The 19,320-nt window shown below is 53.4% G+C and overlaps 2 protein-coding genes across 2 annotated transcripts; one reads left to right on the top strand and one right to left on the bottom strand.

Annotated features, from left to right (window-relative positions):
- Window positions 1-2,231: 2,231 nt before the first annotated feature.
- ZBTB5 (zinc finger and BTB domain containing 5) lies at window positions 2,232-9,274 on the bottom strand. The gene is made up of 2 exons (XM_074532565.1): window positions 9,120-9,274; window positions 2,232-6,337 (listed from the first exon to the last, which is right to left on the bottom strand). The coding sequence occupies exon 2, from the start codon at window positions 6,331-6,333 to the stop codon at window positions 4,309-4,311; it is 2,025 nt and encodes a 674-aa protein (XP_074388666.1). The 5' UTR covers window positions 6,334-6,337; window positions 9,120-9,274; the 3' UTR covers window positions 2,232-4,308.
- POLR1E (RNA polymerase I subunit E) lies at window positions 9,257-18,315 on the top strand. Its single transcript, XM_074532566.1, has 12 exons — window positions 9,257-9,558; window positions 9,650-9,753; window positions 10,570-10,646; window positions 11,550-11,635; window positions 12,279-12,334; window positions 13,549-13,693; window positions 14,938-15,045; window positions 16,055-16,151; window positions 16,311-16,444; window positions 17,157-17,238; window positions 17,350-17,481; window positions 17,966-18,315. The coding sequence occupies exons 1-12, from the start codon at window positions 9,486-9,488 to the stop codon at window positions 18,123-18,125; spliced, it is 1,254 nt and encodes a 417-aa protein (XP_074388667.1). The 5' UTR covers window positions 9,257-9,485; the 3' UTR covers window positions 18,126-18,315.
- The last annotated feature ends 1,005 nt before the right edge of the window (window positions 18,316-19,320 follow it).

Genomic DNA, 19,320 nt, shown 5'->3' with positions numbered 1-19,320 from the left:
CTGTGAGCTGTTGTGCTGTGTTATGTTAGTTTGTCTAGTTGCTCCCCCATTTTGTATTGTGGTTCTGCCCTCAGTTGTTTTTCCCGCCTAAACAATGTCAGTTATTCGGTTGTCATGGTTACTCCCGCCTTAAGTTCTGTCAATCCACTGGTTTTATGAGGCAACTCTCAGTTCCCCTCCCCTTGTTTCCTTATGTGGGCGCATACTCCTTCCTCCCTGGGCCCTGCCAGTCACTCCCTACTCCACCTATTTTTCCAGAATGTTCTTCGCTTTGGGAGCTATGATTGGCTGTGGGACCGGGGCCCCTCCTTTGTTATGTATCCATTGGTTTTCCCCACACCTTCCTGGTTGGTTCTGTGGGAAACCCCTCCTCTGGATTCCTCCCCCTTTATAACTCCCTGACACTTGTGTATTGGTGACATTCTCTGGCTGACTTCTCCCAGGGGAGAAGTCATCTCCTCATCTCCTTCCATCCCCACCATCCCACCCCTGGACAGTCCTACAGGTTCCCATTTTGGGGGTTTCTGGGTAAAACCCACACACATGTGTAAATGCCTGGTATTGTCTGCACCTCGTGGTTGGTTGCAGGCAGAGCTGACTGTCCCAGCTCTGGGAAACTGAAAACCTTTCCAAGAGGGCTGGAAGAGGGAGAGGAGTGGGTGGTGGGACTCTGCCACAGCTCTCTGCCCCCCACCTGTGGCTGCCATCCTCCACACTCCCATCCACCCATCCATCCATCCATCATCCATCCATCCATCATCCATCCATCCATCCATCATCCATCCATCCATCCATCCATCCATCATCCATCCATCCATCCATCATCCATCCATCATCCATCCATCCATCCATCATCCATCCATCCATCCATCATCCATCCATCCATCTATCCATCCATCCATCCATCCATCATCCATCCATCCATCCATCCATCATCCATCCATCCATCATCCATCCATCATCCATCCATCCATCCATCATCCATCCATCCATACATTATCCATCCATCCATCATCCATCCATCCATCCATCATCCATCCATCATCCATCCATCCATCATCCATCCATCCATCCATCATCCATCCATCCATCCATCATCCATCCATCCATCCATCATCCATCCATCCATCCATCCATCCATCCATCCATCCATCCATCATCCATCCATCCATCCATCCATCCATCCATCCCTTATCCATCCATCCATCCATCCATCCATCCATCCATCCATCACGAGCTGGTAAATCAGCTGCCACGGGGACTGGAGCACTGGGCTCGGGTGTCCATCCCAGAACTCCCTTGAGAGAAACACCTCCTGCACCTGAGACATCCTCCTGTGAAAAATGCATGCATTTTATGATTGGCTTTTCGCAAATATTAAAATGAGTATTATATGTGTTGTGTTAGAAAGTAATACTGTATTAATTCTCTTAAGTACTGAGTTAAGGTTATAAAAAATGTTAAAATAGAAACTATGCTATGTAGGGTACTTTTTCTAAAGAAAGGGCTTGCACTGAGACAGCAGCCACAGGACACCTGAATCTTTCAGAGAAAGAGAATTTATTGCCCCATTATCAGGAGAAATGAACTTTTTCCCACATCGAGGGTCCTGTCAGGATTCAGAGAAAGAAGCTGACACTGCCCAGACAGAATCCTGTGTTTGAGTGGAATTTATGCATCATGGATGAGGTGCATGAATATGCAACAGGCTGTTGTTTTTAAGGGTTAATCCTGGGTCCTTTTTCGGGCTTATTTTGCCCAGGAAGTGGTACCTGGACATCCGTAACTCATTGTATTTGTTGTCTCACATTGTCCTAATTCAAATGGTCCAAATTATTATTACTCTAATGATATTACTATTTTTTATAACCATTTTATTACTATTAAACTTTTAAAATTTTATAAACAAGCGATTGGCATCTTTCACACTCCCGTGAGGGATTCAGAGAGCAGCAGTGACCACGGATCATGAATTTCAGAGGTGCTGTGTAAATACTATCTCATCAACAAAAGTATTACAGGAAACACAAAGTGAAAAAAAAAGCCTAGTTCTTGCAATGCAAAAGACTAGAAATGCAATGAAGATGAAACAGTGTTACTTAAAAAAGCAACAGAAGAAAATATTAAAGTACAAAATACTGCATTTTATTGATGTTTGGGAGAGCGTTTATGCAGCTCAGTGCTGTTAGTCCCCAGTACTGAAATTTAAAACAAAACACAGCATATCCCACTGCTTCAAAAAAGTGTTATTTTAATGCTTAAAAAAAAAAATCAGAGATATGACCATTAAGTAAATCCTATAGCAAAATATTAACATTTTAAAGGAATTAACCGACCCATCTCCTATGTTTCTGCACTCTTCAGATGGCCAAGGTGCAAACAACACCTGCTGACAGGGCAGGTGCAGGGAATCCTCTGTCTCACCTGAGCAAAAGGACACGCAGAAAGGCTCTGCAAGCTTATTTTAAAACTCAACAATGCTGAGCACAGTGCGTGTGCGCCTTTGACAAGGAAGAAAGGAGACTGCAGGCAGCGTTAAGTGATGGTGGCACCAAAGAAGAGGAAATTAAAAAGAGATTCGCATGATTTATGTAGAAAAAGATAAACTTCTACTGCGTGTGTACGGTGCCATTTCTAAAAAAACTGAATTTCCATTAGCTTTTTTTAAAATGTAAGGGGGAAAGTACTTTTATGACACTCTCTGAAGTGGATTTGAGGAGGACGTTTCACAGAATGTGAGCCAGCCGTGCCCTGGCAGCCAGGAGGGCCAGCCACATCCTGGGGGCATCAGCAGCAGGGTCAGGGAGGGATTGTCCTGTCCTGTCCTCTCCTGTCCTGTCCTGTTTGGAGCACCATCACACCAAAGACACCAAGCTGTTAGAGGCGGCCCAGACAGGCCAGGGCTCTGGAGAGGAAGCTGCACGAGGAGCAGCTGAGGGCACTTGGTTTGCTCAGCCTGGAGGAGAGCACGCTGAGGTCTGACCTCACCAGGGCCCTCATCATCCTCCTCAGGAGCAGCACAAGGGCAGGCACAGAGCTCCTCCCTCCCGTAACCAGGGACAGGACGTGAGAAAACGGCTGAGGGCGTAGCAGGGGAGGTCTAGGTTGGCTGTCAGGAAAGGTTTTGCACCCAGAGGGTGGTCTGGCACTGAACAAGATCGCCAGGGACAGGGTCACAACCCCAAAGCTGCCTGAGGCGAACAAGTGTCAGGCACAAATGGGATGGTTGGGGTATCCCCTGCAAGGCCAGGAGCTGCACACAGTGAGAGCTCCCTTCCAACTGAGCACACTCTGTGATTCTGTGCAATATGGCAGAGCAGCACTCCTCCTGGCCCAGGAGCCATTTGCTCCAAGGACAGACCCACAGTCACTCAGGGCGCGGGGCAGGAAATTAAAGCCTGGAGATAAGAGCAAAAGACAACATGCCCACGCCCATAACGGGGACCAGATGGGCTGTGGGCATCTGGGAACAGCGAGGTGCTGCCTTAGGTGGCCAAAAAAGCCATCACAAATTCCCTCTCCTTCAAAACAACAGACAAAGACAAGCTCCGCTCAAACTTCTGCGTATATAGAATTGTAACATAGGAGATACAAACTGGTTAAAATACTGCTAGGAATAGCACAAACAAGAGACAGTACTTCACTTACCACTTAATACTCGCTTCTACAAAAAAAAAAAAAAACAAACAGCCAAATATCCAGATCTTGCTGTGTTAAGTTATATGTACACCTGGCGGTCCAAAAGTTACTTGTCTGGGATTTAATTTAAGCACCTTGATTACACAGTGTCCTTTACTACAAAACAGCCAAACATACATTCATAATCCTAGAACTATCGTCATAATTAGCGTATTTTAAAGCATTATGTCAGACAGGTGCAGCCTAAGCCGTTTCTCTCTTTTAAAGGCAAGGGCTCTGCACCACCATCCTCACGTAATGCAGCAACTCATGTTACAGTAATCATTTAAATGCTTTCACTGTTACAAAATGCTTTAGAGAGAAGGAAAAAAAAAAAACCTAAAGAGAAAAGAAACGCGCACGTCAGTTTGTCAGACCGTGCTATGTCAGGAGACCCCCGTGCTGTCGCCCCTCTGCCCTGCAAAGGGGCTGGTGGCCGTGGGGGTCCCATGCCCATCCCCATCCCCGCCGCGGGGTTGCATCCCCATCCCGCCGCGCGGCTCCCGGCGGCGGCACCCGCGAGGTAGGTACCGGATATCCCCAAAGGCAGAGCCGTGCTGTGCCGTGCCGAGCCGAGCCGGGCGCGCCGCTCTGTGTGTGTCCCCGCCGGCAGCAGCCAGGCTGCTCCGCTCACAGCAAGCTGCTGGGCAGGTTGCTGCTCTGCCACCTCAGGCAGGTGGTCTTAGAGTGTTTGTACAGGTGGCTGGACTGGCTGAAGCGCTTGCCGCACTTGAGGCAGGCGTAGGGCTTCTCCCCCGTGTGCACGCGGATGTGCTTCTTGCAGTCCGTCAGCGTCAGGAAGGTCTTGCAGCAGATCTTGCAGGCGTACTTGCGCGCGCCCTCCACCACCAGCACGTTGTGCTCCGACAGAGCCTTCTTGCACTTGGACAGCACGTCGGCCGAGGCGCGCGTCAGCTGCGGCGGGCCCGGCTGCGACAGGTGCCCGCCCTCGAAGGACGCGCCGCCGTTCAGCATCAGCTGCGAGCCCGACGAGCTCTCCTGCAGCTGCGAGCCCCGCACCGAGGTCACCACGGGCATCTTGGGGGCGATGCGCCGGTAGCCGGGAAAGCCGCCCGCCCCGCCTCGCACGGAGCCCATCATGGCCCGCGACAGCGAGTGCAGGCCCAGCCCCGAGCGGGGGAAATCCATGCCGAACTGCTCCGCTGCTCGGTAGCCGGAGGTCTGCACGCACGGCAGGCCCATCACATCCTGCATGGGCCTCACAAAGTGGGAGTCCGCGGGCTCGCTGAACGGGTTCTCCACGTGTGAGACGGCAGCGGCGGAGTGGCTGCCGGCGGGCCCCGACTCCGGGCTCATCAGGTACGGGGCGTCGCTGTCCATCCTGCAGTCGCTGGTGGTGTTGGGAATGTTGTCATCGCTGTTCTGGCCGGTGCCAAAGCCACCTCCCCTGCTTTTGTTCAAAAAATTCGAAATGCTGAAAGAGGACTTGTGCTCCAGGTTGTTGGACACCTCCATGATGTGGATGTCTCCCACCCTGTCGGTGCTGGACTGGGGGTCTGAGAAGCTGCGGTCGCTGCTCTCGGGACTCAGCTCGATCTTCTCTGCACTCACCACCCCTCCTTCCACCTCCACAGACTCGCTGCCCTCCGCCTGGGAGGTGACATCGCTCACCTCGTCCTGGGGCTCCGGGGAGCTCAGGGGCTCCGACTTCACCACCACCCTCATGTGCTCCTTCTCGTTCAGGCTGACCTCCGGGTTTTCGCAGGGGAAGTTGCTCTTCTCAGCAGCAGCCTCCTGGTCGAAGCTGGTTTCCACCTGTGTGGCCTGGGACGCCATGGACATCTGGGAGATGTTCCCCCCACCATTGTCTGACTGGCTGGGCACTTGGGCGTCCTCCTGAGCGCCGAAGGACTGGTCGAACATGATGGTGTTGTCCTCCTGGTTATCGGCCACGGCGTCGGCCTTGGCGTTGTCCACCATCTTGAGCGAGTCGGGCGAGAAGAAGTCCTCGCGGGAGTGCACGACGGGCTGCCCGCTCTCGGCGGCTCCGTCCGCGCCGGGCTCGTCCAGGGCGGGCCGCGCGCGCTGGCGGGCGCGCTCCTCGGACGACTGCTTGCGCTTGTGCAGGCGGCGCATGGGGAAGGCGGCGCGCTGCTCCAGCCCGCCGCGCAGCGCCGCGCCCGCCGCGCCCGCCGGCTCCTCGGCGCCCTGCGCCGAGCCCAGCGCCGAGCTGACGATGCTGAGCCCCAGCTGCTGCAGCATGAAGGAGCGCTGCAGCCGCGCGCTCTGCTCCTGCGCGCGCTCGCTGGGCGGCGACAGCGGCAGCGTCCGCGTCGTCAGGTAGTGCTTGCAGGCCTTCACCACCGAGTTGAGGTGCAGGTGCGAGGCGGCCAGCAGCACGTCCATGACGTTGCTCTCGCCCAGCATCAGCGTGGAGGTGTACATCATGTCGATGAGCGCGGCGAAGGCCTCGGCCGTCACCACCTCGCTGTCCAGCTGGATCATGTTCATGCTCTGGTCGCCCTCGGCCACGGTGAAGAGCGCGCGGAAGTGCGTGCTGCAGGCGGCCAGCACCGAGCGGTGCGCCTTGAAGTGCCGGTTGCCCACCACGATGACGCAGTCGCACAGCTGCCCGTGCAGCCGCTGGTAGTTGAGCTGCTGGAAGACCTGCTCAAAGTGCCCCGGGAAATCCATGGTCCTGCAAAACACAAGAGGAGAGCGGTGAGGGCTGAGCAGGGCGGCTGCATTGTAAATCAAAGGCGACTCCAGCAAAGGGGAAAGAGGATGATGCATCTGACTCCACCATCAGAAGGCCAGAGGATTGCTTTATTACACTGTACCACGTACATTGCATCTAAACTGAATCTGCCATGCACTCACTCCTGCTTACAACTGCACAGAACTGCCCTCACCTCTGATTCTCCCCTGACTGTCCCGTGACAGTCTGACACAGACATCTTTTATGGAAAATCCTCTCCTCAGGATTTTTCCTGCTGAGAAGCTGAGAGGCTGCAGGAACAAAATGCAAACAATGGTTATCTGCTGCTGTGGGATGCAACAGGTGCAGCTGTGATTGGTCTCATGTGGTTGTTTCTAATTAATAGCCAATCACAGCCAGCTGGCTCAGACTCTGTCCAAGCCACAAGCCTTTGTTATCATTCCTTCTTTTTCTATTAGCTAACCTTCTGATGAAATCCTTTCTTCTATTCTTTTAGTACAGTTTTAATGCAATATATATAATAAAATAATAAATCAAGCCTTCTGAAACGTGGAGTCAGATCCTCTGGAGTCAGTCTCTTCCCTCTTCCTGGGACCCCTGTGAGCACCGTCACAACAGTCCAACACACACACACACACACACACACACACACATCTTTTCCCTGACAGGCAAGGGACCCAAACATCCTCACCTTGGCTAAACCATCTCCATGTTGCATTCTACTTTAGCACAACACGGGCACAGCAAGCGAGATAAGAATTGTGTTTTCCTGCTTCTCTGCTTGTCTCACAGCTCCTCTCTGTCCAGAGGGCGTCTGAACACCCCAGAGCGGGGCAGCGGCCGTGCTGTGAGCAGAGGGAGCGTGCTGGGACTGCCCAGCTGCACAAGGGAAGGCTGCAGGGTATCTCAAAGTGGCCCCCCAGCTCTGGAGGGGTTGCAGCGAGGGTGGGACAAGACATTTATGAGAGTCTGCAGGGAAGGAGAAAGGGACTGGGTTCAAATTGAAACCCAGCACTCAAGGATTGCTCCCTGGCAGGGTGGGCAGGCCCTGGCACAGGGTGCCCAGCAGGATCCCTGGCAGTGCCCAAGGCCAGGCTGGACACTGGGGCTGGCAGCACCTGGGGCAGTGGGAGGTGTCCCTGCCATGGCAGAAGCTGGAACAAGACAAGGTGCCCTCCCAGCCCAAACTGCTGTATGATCCTGTGGCTGAGTCCTGGTCAGGCTGCAGTGAACCTGGCAACCAAGCCTCTTTCACTTACTTCACAATCATTCTAGTCTCATTCACCCTCTCAGCCGTCCCAGAAAACAAACTACTCAAACTCTAATTAACTCTTAATAGTTTATAAAGACATCGGTCCTGTGTCACCCTGGTTTTTTACGATTTTCTAAGCCTTCTGATGTTTCCATTCTTGTAGTGAACTTTCTCACACACTTTCTGTAAATAACTCATTGTTTTGCATTCCTTTATGGAGGAGGAGAGAGTTGATGCACTGTTGGTTTGACCAGTGTCATTGGAGAGGTGGCACTGTCACCCTCCAATCCACTGCCACTCTTGGAAATCTGTAAATGTTGGAGTCGGAAATAAAGTTCCCTTTTTTCCTTCACCTTGAGAACAGCAGTGTGTGCACTTGTCTTATTTTGTGTCCTATAGCGACAGTCTTGTAAGGCAAAGATTGAAGACTAAACCCCTTCTTAGAGTTACCCCCATCTCAGGAAGAAAGGACTCAAACCCTCCTCTCCAACTCCCAAAGCTGGCATTTTTGAACACAAAATGTGACAGCTGAGAAGCAAACAAACAGTAACAGTGTTTGCCACCACCACAGTGGCACAGCAGCAAAGCCAGCAGTCTGGAGGACAAGGCAGAGCAGTGAGAGCCCAGGCTGGGCAGCGTGGGTGCCCTCACAGCCACGAGTAAAACCCTCGGTGTGATCACAGCGACAGCGTGGTGCCCCTCTGGCTCCCTGCTCACACCCGTGGGTGACCCTCCACGGGGCCACAGCACACATGGCAGCTCCTTCTCTAACTCTCATTAACAGAGTCAGTTAATGAGAATCTCGGTGGATTCATTTCAACACTACACGGTGGCCCTCGGCAACATGCCCACTGTTCCTCATGAGAAACAGGCAAGGCACACACACACCCCCGAGTTCCTGTGCTTTACTTTCCAGCAGCAACGCCACAGCATCGACGGGCACAGGACCATAAAGCAGCCAAAAAAAGATCACACGGCCACAATCACAGTTTTGAGGAGGGATCGAATGCAGGCCGGCTGATTTAGAAAGTCTGCGCTCAGACGCGGAGGGTTTGCTGCTTTTCCCTTCCTGCTCGTTGCGGTGTTTGCTGCTCGCCCTGCCCGGGACATCCCAGGGATCCCCCCGAGTGTCCTTGGATGGACTCAGAACACGGGGAGCATTACCGGGTACCACCGGAACACTCAGCGCGGGGAACACGGAGTAACGCAGAGCGTTTGAGAAGCGCGGCCGGTAACTGGCGGTGGATACCGGTGTCCGCTGCTGACGGTGCTCCTCCCCAGACTCTGCCTTGTTTTGCCCGGTTTATTCCCTTGAGCATCACCGGGACCAGCCACGGTGCGCGCCCCTGCCCGAGAGGCACCTGCACCCAGCGCGCCATCGGCTCCGGGCACCGGGAGACTCCGCTCTGCGCCGCGCACGGGACATAAAGGGGAGACCGGAGAGCCTCGGTCCCGCCCGACGCCGGGGTCACCGGTGTCCGCCTGAGCGCCGCCCCCCGCCCTGCTCACCTGCGGTGTCCGCACGGGAAGGGCCGTGCGAGGCTCGGGTCAGGCTCGGGCTAGGCCTGGCTCGGGCCTGGGACTGGGCTCGGCCCCGGCCCCGCTCCCGCCGCTCCGGCCCCGCCCGCCCCGCCCCGCCGCGCCGACACAGCGCGTCACTTCCGGCCGCTGCCGGCTCGGGCCCTGCTCGCAGCCAATCCGCGGCCTCGTTACTGCTACGCCCCGGCACAGCCTCACCTGGCCCAATCGGACCTGAGTTTATTGCCACGACGGGAGGCGGCGGCGGAAGAGGCGGAGGAGTGGGGCCGGGACCGGGAGCGGCGTGGGAACCGCACCGCGCATCTCCTGCATCCCCGGCGCACCCAGCGCCTCGCCATGGCCACCGCCACCGCCACCGCCACCTGGCGCTACCGCGGGGACCCCGAGGGCGAGCGGCCGGCGGCGCTCGGTGAGCGGGAGCGGGCCGGGGGCGCGGGGCGGGTCAGGTCAGTCACGGGCCCCGCGGCCGGCCCCGGAGCTCACGGCTTCCTGTCCCGCAGTGCGGTTCGCCAACGGGAGGCTGGAGCGGCCTGAATCGCTGCAGTTCACCGTGTACCGGAACCGGGACTCGGCGCACCCGCGGAAGAGGCACCGCCGGATCCTGGTGAGGCCGCGGGGGCTGCGGGACACCGGACACGGAGACGTTCGGATGCAGTGATAGTTGTACACAGCGAGGCCATAGCTGGATAACGGGCTAAAAGTGGCAAATGTCGTTAATTACCCCCGTGCGCTGCAGGCCCGGTGCAGACCGGGAGCGGGCCCGGCTCCCGCAGGGAGCTCCCGGCTGCGATCCCGCCGAGCAGCGCCTGCTGCGGAGGGCTGTGAGCCGGCCTTCCCTCCCGTCGTGGCGGGAAGCTCCTGGCTGTGCGGGCGGGCAGGCCTGGCACTGAGTGCCCACCCTGCATCCCTGGCACTGCCCACGGCCGGGCTGGACACCGGGGCTGGCAGCACCTGGGGCAGGGGAAGGTGTCCCTGCCATGGCTGGGGTGGCATAGAGAGGCTTTAAGGTCTCCTCCAACCCAAACCAGTGTGGGAGTGTGAGGATCTGTGCCGAGCTCTGCAGCAGGTTTTGTTAAACAATCAGAGTTTGGCCCAGTGTGTTACACAGGGAATGTCCTAGGCTGGCTGAGGGACCCTGCAGGGGCAGCTGGCACAGCAGGGACACGCTGAGCCCTGGGGAGCTGCTGCCCAGCTCGTGGGGCACACCTGGCAATGGATCCCAGTGTGTTCTGCCCTCGCTGGGAAATCTCCTCCCAAGGGCTCTTTGTTCAGCTCAGGTGCATCCCAAGGGGGGCTCTCAGTGAGGAGGGGGCTGAGCCTGCAATCAGTAGGTGCTTTCTAGTGCTGCTTTCCCTCAGCCCTTCCCAAGGGTCTCTCCTGGTTTCACTCAGCCCTCTCCAGGATCTCTCTGCTTCCCCAGGTCTCGGAGACGGAGCGGCTCTGCTACGTGGGACACAACTTTGGCAGCCAGGTCATGAGGTGCAACTCCCTGTGCAGGTATGGGGCAGGGAGAGCAGCACGTGGCTGCTCAAAAACAGAGCTCCCTTCTCTTTTTCCTTTTTTTCCCTTTCCGTTTCTCCCTTTGCCTTCCCTGTCTCAGGGCTCCCTCCCTGGGCTCAGGGATTGGGGCAGGAGTCTCTGGGTGTTGGTGCACACCTGGTGGGAGCTGTGCTGTGTAAGTCAGGCTGGGTTGAAGCCCTCCTGTGAGGCCTGGGGTGAGAGAAGAGCAGCAGGAGGGAGCTGGGATGGAGGAGCTGCCTCCATCAGCAGCTGGAGGGTCAGTGCTGTGGGGCCCTTCCAGCTGAGAGGTTCTGCACAAGGACCTGGCTTCCCTCCTGCAGAGCCTCTCAGAAATGCCCTCACCAGCCTCAGTTCTGCCTGAGCACTGATCCAGCAGAGGTGCATCCTCAGTGGAGCAGTGTCAGTGTGAGATGCTGAAAAAGGAGCACCAAGGGTTTGTTCCTGCTTGGGCTTGCAGAGATAAATGCAGTTTAACAAATGTGTGGGGTGCAGCTGTGAATTCAGGGCTGTTTGTGGGTAGATTTGAGTGCTCCTGCCTCTGAACAATGGTGAAGAGGTGATTCTGAGGGCTGAAGTGCTGCTTACCTGCATCTCTGTTGATCCTGAGCTCCGAGACGAAATTTAAAATTTGTCATCAAGTCCTGGCATACTGAAGATAGCAGAACTCTGGTACCTACACTTCACCCAATTCAGTTGTTTCAAGAGTTCTGCATTTACTCACAGTATCAAGTCTTTCTGTTTTTATATGCCCACGTGCCTTGGAGATTTATTTACAGTGCTGCATGTGAAGGCAGGAGAGCTGGGGTGTGGGAAGACCTTGTAATTTAAATCATTTCCACTGCTCTGCCTCTCACTCACCACTGCCCCCCTTCTCCCCAGGTACTTTGTTGGAGTGCTGGACAAGAGCTCTGGGCAGATGGATGTCTACAATGCTGAAATGTTCAACATGCAGCCCCTGCTCTCAGGTGAGGGTGCTGGCAGTCACAGCTGCTGGGCTGCTCTGTCCTTCCCCTCCCTGCCTCGTTCCTTGGCAGCCAGCAGGGGCAGATCCTTCCCTTGGGTGTGCCAGGAGAGGGGAGCACGGGCTGGGGTCGGGGTGGGAGTCACTCACAGAGTGTCACTGCTCAAGTGCAGCCTTTTCTGGGTGTGTTCTGCTGAGGGGAGGCCTGGCACTCATCAGGAATTGGTTCCCTGAATAACAAAAAAAAAAAACCAAACCCAGAACAGAATTCCCCCCCCCCAAAAAAAGAGCCCCCCCAAAAAAAAAACAAAACAAAAACAAAAACAACAACAAAAAAAAAAACAAAAAAAACCCCAGCCAGGTTTTATCCAGCAGGACTGTTTTTCGCCATTGAACCCAGGATAAGAACCCAAAAGATCACATCTTTTGGTGGCTGGTTTTTACCCTGTTCAGCAGGATGTGCGTTTGGCCACAGTCCGTGTGTTGCACCCATGGGGTTTGTAGAAAAGGCCTTTTTTATTCTAGATTTTCATCTTTAAGCAGCCAGGTGACACGGAGGAGGCTGTGCCAGTCTGTCAGCGACAGGGCTGAAGGCACTCCCTGCTGGCTGCTCCTGCCCAGGCACTGTGGCTCTTGCTGTTTTGCAGATAACGTGATGCCTGACGACACCAAGGACTACCAGACCAAATCCTACAGGGAGAAGGTAAAGCTGGGAGCTGTGCCCATTGTGCTCTGGCTGACAGGGGCAGGTGCTGGCCATGGGGCTGGCAGGGCAAACCTCTGCAGGCCCAGCGTTCCCCCCATGCCCACGAGGCAGCACAGGCATGGCCTTGGGGTGGTTTTTGGGGCCCATGGCAGGCAGGAATGATGAATCTGACTCCATGTTCTTAGAAGGCTGATGTAGTATGATATGATATTGATTTTATATTGTATTAAATTGATGTGATATGATAGTGATATGATATTGTATTATATTGATATGATACAATATTGATGATATATTGATATGATATAATATCATATCATTATTATATTATTATATATTATTATATTTTATTATATCTTATATTTGTACTGTATCATATTGTTGTATTAATATAATATAATATAATATAATATAATATAATATAATATAATATAATATAATATAATATAATATAATATAATATAATATAATATAATATAAATATTATATGGTATTGCATGATATATTGATACGATATTATGTGACATGCTATTATATTATTGTATTATTGTTATATTATTATGTTATCATTATATCATATTATATCATATAATGTAATATAAATATTATATTATATTATATTATATTATATTATATTATATTATATTATATTATATTATATTATATTATATTATATTAATATGATATTGATATGATATTGATTTGATGTTATATGATATGATACTAAAGACTACAGAGAGGACACTTACAGAAGGCTTAACAAGATAATAATGTAAAACTCATGATTCTCCAGAGTCCAACACAGCTGGACTGTGATTGGTCATTAAGTTAAAACAACTCAGCAGAATCCAGTGAAATCACCTGTGGGTAAACAATCTCCAAACACATTCCAAAGCAGCAAACACAGGAGAAGCAATCAGATAATATTGTTTTCATTTCTCTCTGAGGCTTCTCAGCTTCCCAGGAGATAAATCCTGGTGAAGGGATTTTTCAGGCAATGTGGCAGTGACACTGCCTGGCTCAGGAGTGTTTCCCTGATTCCCCTGGGTTCCTGGTTGTCCTGGTTGCTTTGGGCTGCCCTCGCAGACAGCGCAGGCTTTGCCCTCTGAGGAGCGTGAAGCTCTCCTGGAGGCCGTGTCTGCGCGAGGAGCAGGGGGTTGGTGTTCCCCGGGCTGCTCGGGGTGCTGCAGCGTGTGCTGTGCCCCGTGCAGATGGATCTGTGCATCGAGGCCTTTGGCACCAGCAAGCAGAAGCGAGCCCTGAGCTCGCGCCGCATGAACGCCGTGGGCAGCGACATCGTGAGCACGGCTGTCACCAAGGCGGCTGCCAACGTCATCGATGCCAAGGGAGTGACAGGTGAGGGGGCTGTGCCTCGGGCTGGGAGCACGACAGCCTGAAGTGCCTTTTGCTGTCTGTCCGTGCCAAGTGTGGCTGGAAGAAGAGGGCTTTTCTGTAAGTGATGAGGAAGTAGCTGGTCAGCAGCTGGGATGGGTACATGGAGAGGAGCTGCTGCTTTCTGGTCCTGCTGGGCTTGGTGCTGGAGTTAGCTGAGTGAGGGAAGGTCCCTGTGACATCGGTGTCCCTCCTGCCTGCTTTGGAAGCTCCTGTGGGTGTGGCTTCACTGGCATAAAGGCAGTGCCTTTAGCTGGTCTGAGCTCTGTGGCATGGCTGTTGAAAAGGCACCTTCTTACCTCAAACAGTGGTGCAGCCTTGGGACCCCAGCACAGCACAGCATGGTGTCACCGTCCCTGGGGGCTTCCAGGCTGTGGCAGGAGGGGGCACCTGGGCAACAGGGCACATGAGACCCCTCCAGAGCAGTTCTGGGATCCTGGGAGTGTCACTGGCAGGAACAGGAGAGATGTCTGTTGGCTGTAGACCCCACCACCTTTCATCCCTTTTGTTCCAGGGTGGATATTGACTGTGCTCTCAGAGCTACTCTGTGCCAAGTGGGTGTGCACAGAACACAGGTGCCAAAACTGTGCTCTGCCCGCATCTTTATGCCATCCTTGCCTAGATGTTTCTCTAGTCTGGAGTGGCCTTTTTAAATTTTTATGACCAGAAGGTGTGACTGTGTTCAAAGGGGTCTTAGCATGAGGGAAGACGCAAGGATCTGACTCCATGTTTCAGAAGGCTGATTTATTATTTTATGATATAATTACATTAGAGCTATACTAAAAGAATAGAAGAAAGGATTTTCTCAGAAAGCTAGCTAAGAATAGAAAGGAATGATAACAAAGGCTTGTGGCTCGGACAGAGAATCCAAACCAGCTGGCTGTGATTGGCCATTAATTAGAAACAAGTAACATGGGCCAATCCCAGATGCACCTGTTGCATTCCACAGCAGCAGATAATCAGTGTTTACATTTTGTTCCTGAGGCTTCTCAGCAGGAAAAATCCTAAGGAAGGATTTTCCATAAAAGATGTCTGTGACAAGAATGTTCTTGAGAGAAGTTGTAAATGCCTAAAACTCCAGCTGTGACCGAAGTAGTGTTGACCCATTTGAGTGAACTTGCTCCTAAAGGAAGGGTTTGGGTTGTGCTGCTGCTCTCTGCATTTTGGTTATCACGACCCAAGTGCTCCTGTGCCGGTTCCCTCCCCAGGGCTGATGCAGGACATGGCCCAGGACGATGTGCAGAACATCTCTGCCTTCCTCCCGCCGTGCCACGAGGACGCCCAGCGGCCAGAGCACGTCTACAGGTTTGAGGACAGTATCTTTTCTGTGCACTGGGGCTTCAGTCCTCACGGAGCCATCTGCTGTGCTGGGGGCCAGCTGAGCCCTTGCCCCTCACAGGCCAGGAGCTGGGACTGACGTGATGCTGCCCTGGGGTTTTGGGGCTGCAGGTGCCATGTCCTGCCCGTTCCTGTGCAGAGCAGGATGCCCTGCCTCACCTGGGAGCATTCCTGTCTGTTCCTGTGCAGAGCAGGATGCCCTGCCTCACCTGGGAGCATTCCTGCCCTGTTCCTGTGCAGAGCAGGATGCCCTGCCTCACCTGGGAGCATCCTGCCCTGTTCCTGTGCAGAGCAGGATGTTCTGCCTCACCTGGGAGCATCCTGCCCTGTTCCTGTGCAGAGCAGGATGTTCTGCCTCACCTGGGAGCATCCTGCCCTGTTCCTGTGCAGAGCAGGATGCCCTGCCTCACCTGGGAGCATTCCTGCCCTGTTCCTGTGCAGAGCAGTGTGACCATGGTCACAGGGGTCTTAGGATGAGGGGAGAGACAAGGATCTGACCCCATGTTTCAGAAGGCTGATTTATTATTTTAGGGTATATATTACAGTAAAACTATACTAAAAGAATAGAAGAACAGGTTTCATCAAAAGGCTGGCTAAGAATAGAATAGGAAGGAATGATAACAAAGGCTTGTGGCTTGGACTCTCTGTCCAAGCCAGCTCACTGTGATTGGCCATTAATTAGAAACACCAATCCCAGATGCACCTGTTGCATTCCACAGCAGCAGATAATCACTATTTATTTTGTTCCTGAGGCCTCTTAGCTTCTCAGGAGGAAAAATCCTAAAGAAAGGGTTTTTCATAAAAGATGTCTGCGACAGAGCAGGATGCTGTCCCTCTGCTGGGAGCATTCCACGGGGAGTGTTGGTGGGCTGTGCTTTGTCGGAGGCTCCATCCCCTTGCCCTGCCCATCTCCTCAGTCGAGCGTGGCAGAGCTGCCCTGCTGGGAGGGCGAGGCCAGGCCTGTTGTTGTCCTTAAGCTCCTGCCAGTCCTGTCTGCTGCCGAGTACGAGGCGCTGCGGGTGCCTGCAGCCGCCCTGGCCAGCATCACTGCAGAGGAGATGGCCAAGAGGGCAGAGGAGAGAAGGTAAGGGCACTGCAGGGGCTGAGGGGCACTGGGGCTGCTGCTGCCCGTGCCACGGCTCGGGGCAGAGGGAGGGCAGGGCAGCCCCTGCCTCGGGGAATGCGGGGGACACCTGTGTGCGCAGCAGCAGCGGCAGCTGAACTCCCCCTCTCTTTCCTGCAGCCTCTGCTCCTTTGTTTTGGAGGAGCTGAAGTTCCTGCCCACTGATGAGAAGAGCAGGGACCACAAAGCCAGATGCCTCTGGTTCCTGGACACCCTCATCAAGTTCAGCCAGCAGAAAGTGATCAAGAAGAAGCGTAAGAGAGTTTTCAGCTCATAAACAGATGCGTGTGGGAATGTCTTCATCATCCTTTGCCTACCAGCTGAGTGTGTGGATCATGCCCCTGCCATGCTCAGGGTCCTGCTTTTGAAGGAACACCACACAAAACATCTTGGCCGAGATTTTCCAGACTTGCCATCCTCCTTAGAACTTGTGTGTCTGTCTTTGTCAGTCCTTGGCCGGGCTGAGGGAGGAGGAACTGGCAAACCTGGCTTTAAATTTACTGTGTTGCTGTGACACAGCAGTCACCCATAGGACTTGTCTAAAGAGAAGGTGGGAATGACTAAACTTGGTGATAGCAGGGACTTGTTAGGGTGATCTCAGCTTTAACAGTGTTTGTGGCAAAAGAAATAATGCATAGGTGTGTGTGCATTTTAGATTGTATGCAATGGAACTGGGAGGCTGCTTTTAGTAAGAAAATAAAAGCTGTTGGGATTCTCTCAGGCCTGAAGAATTAAGAGACCTAGAAGTGAAGCACTGAGGTTTGTTTTAGGTTTATTGTGTTCCTGGGAAGAGCCCAGCCCCAGCAATCCCTAATAAGTGCTGGGATTGCTGGGGCTGGACTCAGTGATCCCAGTGGGTCACACACGTTCTGCTGTTCCATGCTAAGTGTCAGGATGATGCATGTGCTGCTGTGCAAAGCAGGCTGTGTGCTCCTCATTGCTCTGCACTGCCCCTTTCTGCCCTAGATCCAATGGGTCCTGAATGCCCACACATCATCAGCAAGAAACTCATGAAGAATTTCACCTCGCTGACCTACAACAATGGCAGGTGAGGGATGCTGTGTGGTGCTCCTGGCACAGGCACAGCAGAGCTCAGCTCGAGGGGCCACAGACACACCTTACACTCCACATCTCACGAGTTCTGCCTCTTGCCACACAGCATCCAGAATTTAATCTCTGCCTCCATGAAGGCCAAAATCACCGCCTATGCCATTGCCTTGGCTCTGCACATTAACAACTTCCAGACAGATCTCACCGTCCTGCAGAATGACCTGAAGCTCTCGGAGAGCAGGTGAGTCTCCTGTTCCTCCACACCTGCCAGGACCCTGGGATAGCTCTGGAGTGGCTCTGGACCTGGGCAGGGCAAGGACAGGCAGTAGGCTGTGGGTGCAGGACCTGCATTTCCCTGGCAGCTGCAGCTCTGCTCCAGCTGTGCTGCTCTCCCTGGCCCTGCAGAGTGCATTGGATCAGGCTTTCTGGCCAAAACTTCACTCGTTGCTGGCTCTTACCAAAGCCCTTGGGCACTGCTTGGTTTTCAAGCTTCCTCATTGGTTTTGATGCCACCACTTATTTTGCCCACAGTTATCCTCTATTCTTTGAGCAGAAGTGGTGGATTTAGTGGGTTTAAGAGCAATCTGCTATTGGTTTCTATCCGTTTTGCCTTTTTCTTTCTGGGACTAAGCTTTTCCAGGAGTCCACGTCTGTGCACAGAGACACCTCGGGGCCCTCCGAGGGGTCAGCCACGGGGCATTTCTGGCATTTCTCCTGCTTTCCAGGATCCTGGACATCGCCAAGGCGCTGCGGCTCAAGGTGTCCAAGGCCAAGGGGGTGCCAGGGCTGGAGAATGACCAGAGCCACAAGCTGGGCACCCTGTCCCTGCCCCTGCCCACGCAGAAGGCACCAGAGGGACAGCGCAAGCGCAAGAAAATGAGCTGAGCAGCCCAGGAGCTGTGGGGGCACACAGCCCCTTCCTCACAAGGTCATGGGGATGCCTTCATCTGCTGGGTTTGGGTCCAGCATCAGCCCTCACCCAGCTGGAACCCAGGCTGAGGGTTTCACCTCTGTAAAATGCTGCTTTTTTTTTCTATTTATATAGAAAAAGCTATAATAAAACCTTTTTTTTCTAGTTTGTCTGGGCGGGTGTGAAATGGAGGTTGAGCTGGAGCACGGGGAACAGTTTGAGGTGGCAGGTTCTGGTTCATGGCCCCTCCCAGGTTCAAGGTCAGAAGGAGGGAGACAAAGAGTGTGACTTACATACACCTTTTTGTTTCTCTGGAGTGCCAGTGTAATCCTGTGCTCAAAAACTGCAAAGATATTCAGTTTCTGTCACTTTTCCTATCCTGGCTGTTTTCCTGGGCAGGGAGAGGTCTGTGATTCGGAGCTGGTATCACCTTCATGGAGAGCAGTGAAAATGGGCCCAGAGCTGTGGCTTCCCAGCCCTCAGGGAGATCCTTTAGAGTGGTTCCAGAGTTGTCACTGCTGGTGATGTCTCTGTGTCCAGGTGCCTTTGGAGTGCCTCTGGTTACAGGAACTCCACAAATCCACAGTGAAGCAGTTCCCCAGCGTTCAGAGGGTGCCTCCTTTGCCCCTGTGTGCTCTGTGGCCTCTGGCCTGTCCCTGGGCACCTTCCCTGCAGCTGCCCTTCTCCTCTGAGGGGAATGTGGGAACGGCTAGACCTGGTGATGGTAGGCCCTTGTTAGTGTGCTCTCAGCTTTAACAGTGTTTTGTGGCAAAGGAAATAGATGCATAGGTCAGTGTAGCAGGCTCCATGGAGTTGGCTAGGGCTCTGTGGAGGAATTGTTGAGTCAGGATGAAATATCAAAATAAGCTCCTGTCTGCCGCCTCTCGGACCCCAGCTTATCTCTGTAACCCCATAGGTCACTTTTCCCCTAACCCCTGCTATTGGACAAGTTTGGATGCCCTTACACCCTACAAAAAGGGGCTGGTTTAGCCCATTCGGGAGAAGAAGAGCCGTCACAGACCCTTCAATAAAACCAGCACTGTGAAACCACCAGGAGAGCAGTGTGGAGAGCAGTGTGACCGTGTTCACAGGGGTCTTAGGATGAGGGGAGAGACGAGGATCTGACCCCATGTTTCAGAAGGCTGATTTATTATTTTATGATATATATTA

Source organism: Zonotrichia albicollis, chromosome Z (assembly GCF_047830755.1).
Source record: "Zonotrichia albicollis isolate bZonAlb1 chromosome Z, bZonAlb1.hap1, whole genome shotgun sequence".
NCBI lineage: Eukaryota > Metazoa > Chordata > Aves > Passeriformes > Passerellidae > Zonotrichia > Zonotrichia albicollis.
Note: the sequence above shows the minus strand (reverse complement) of the source record. Positions and strands in the feature narration are given on the sequence as shown.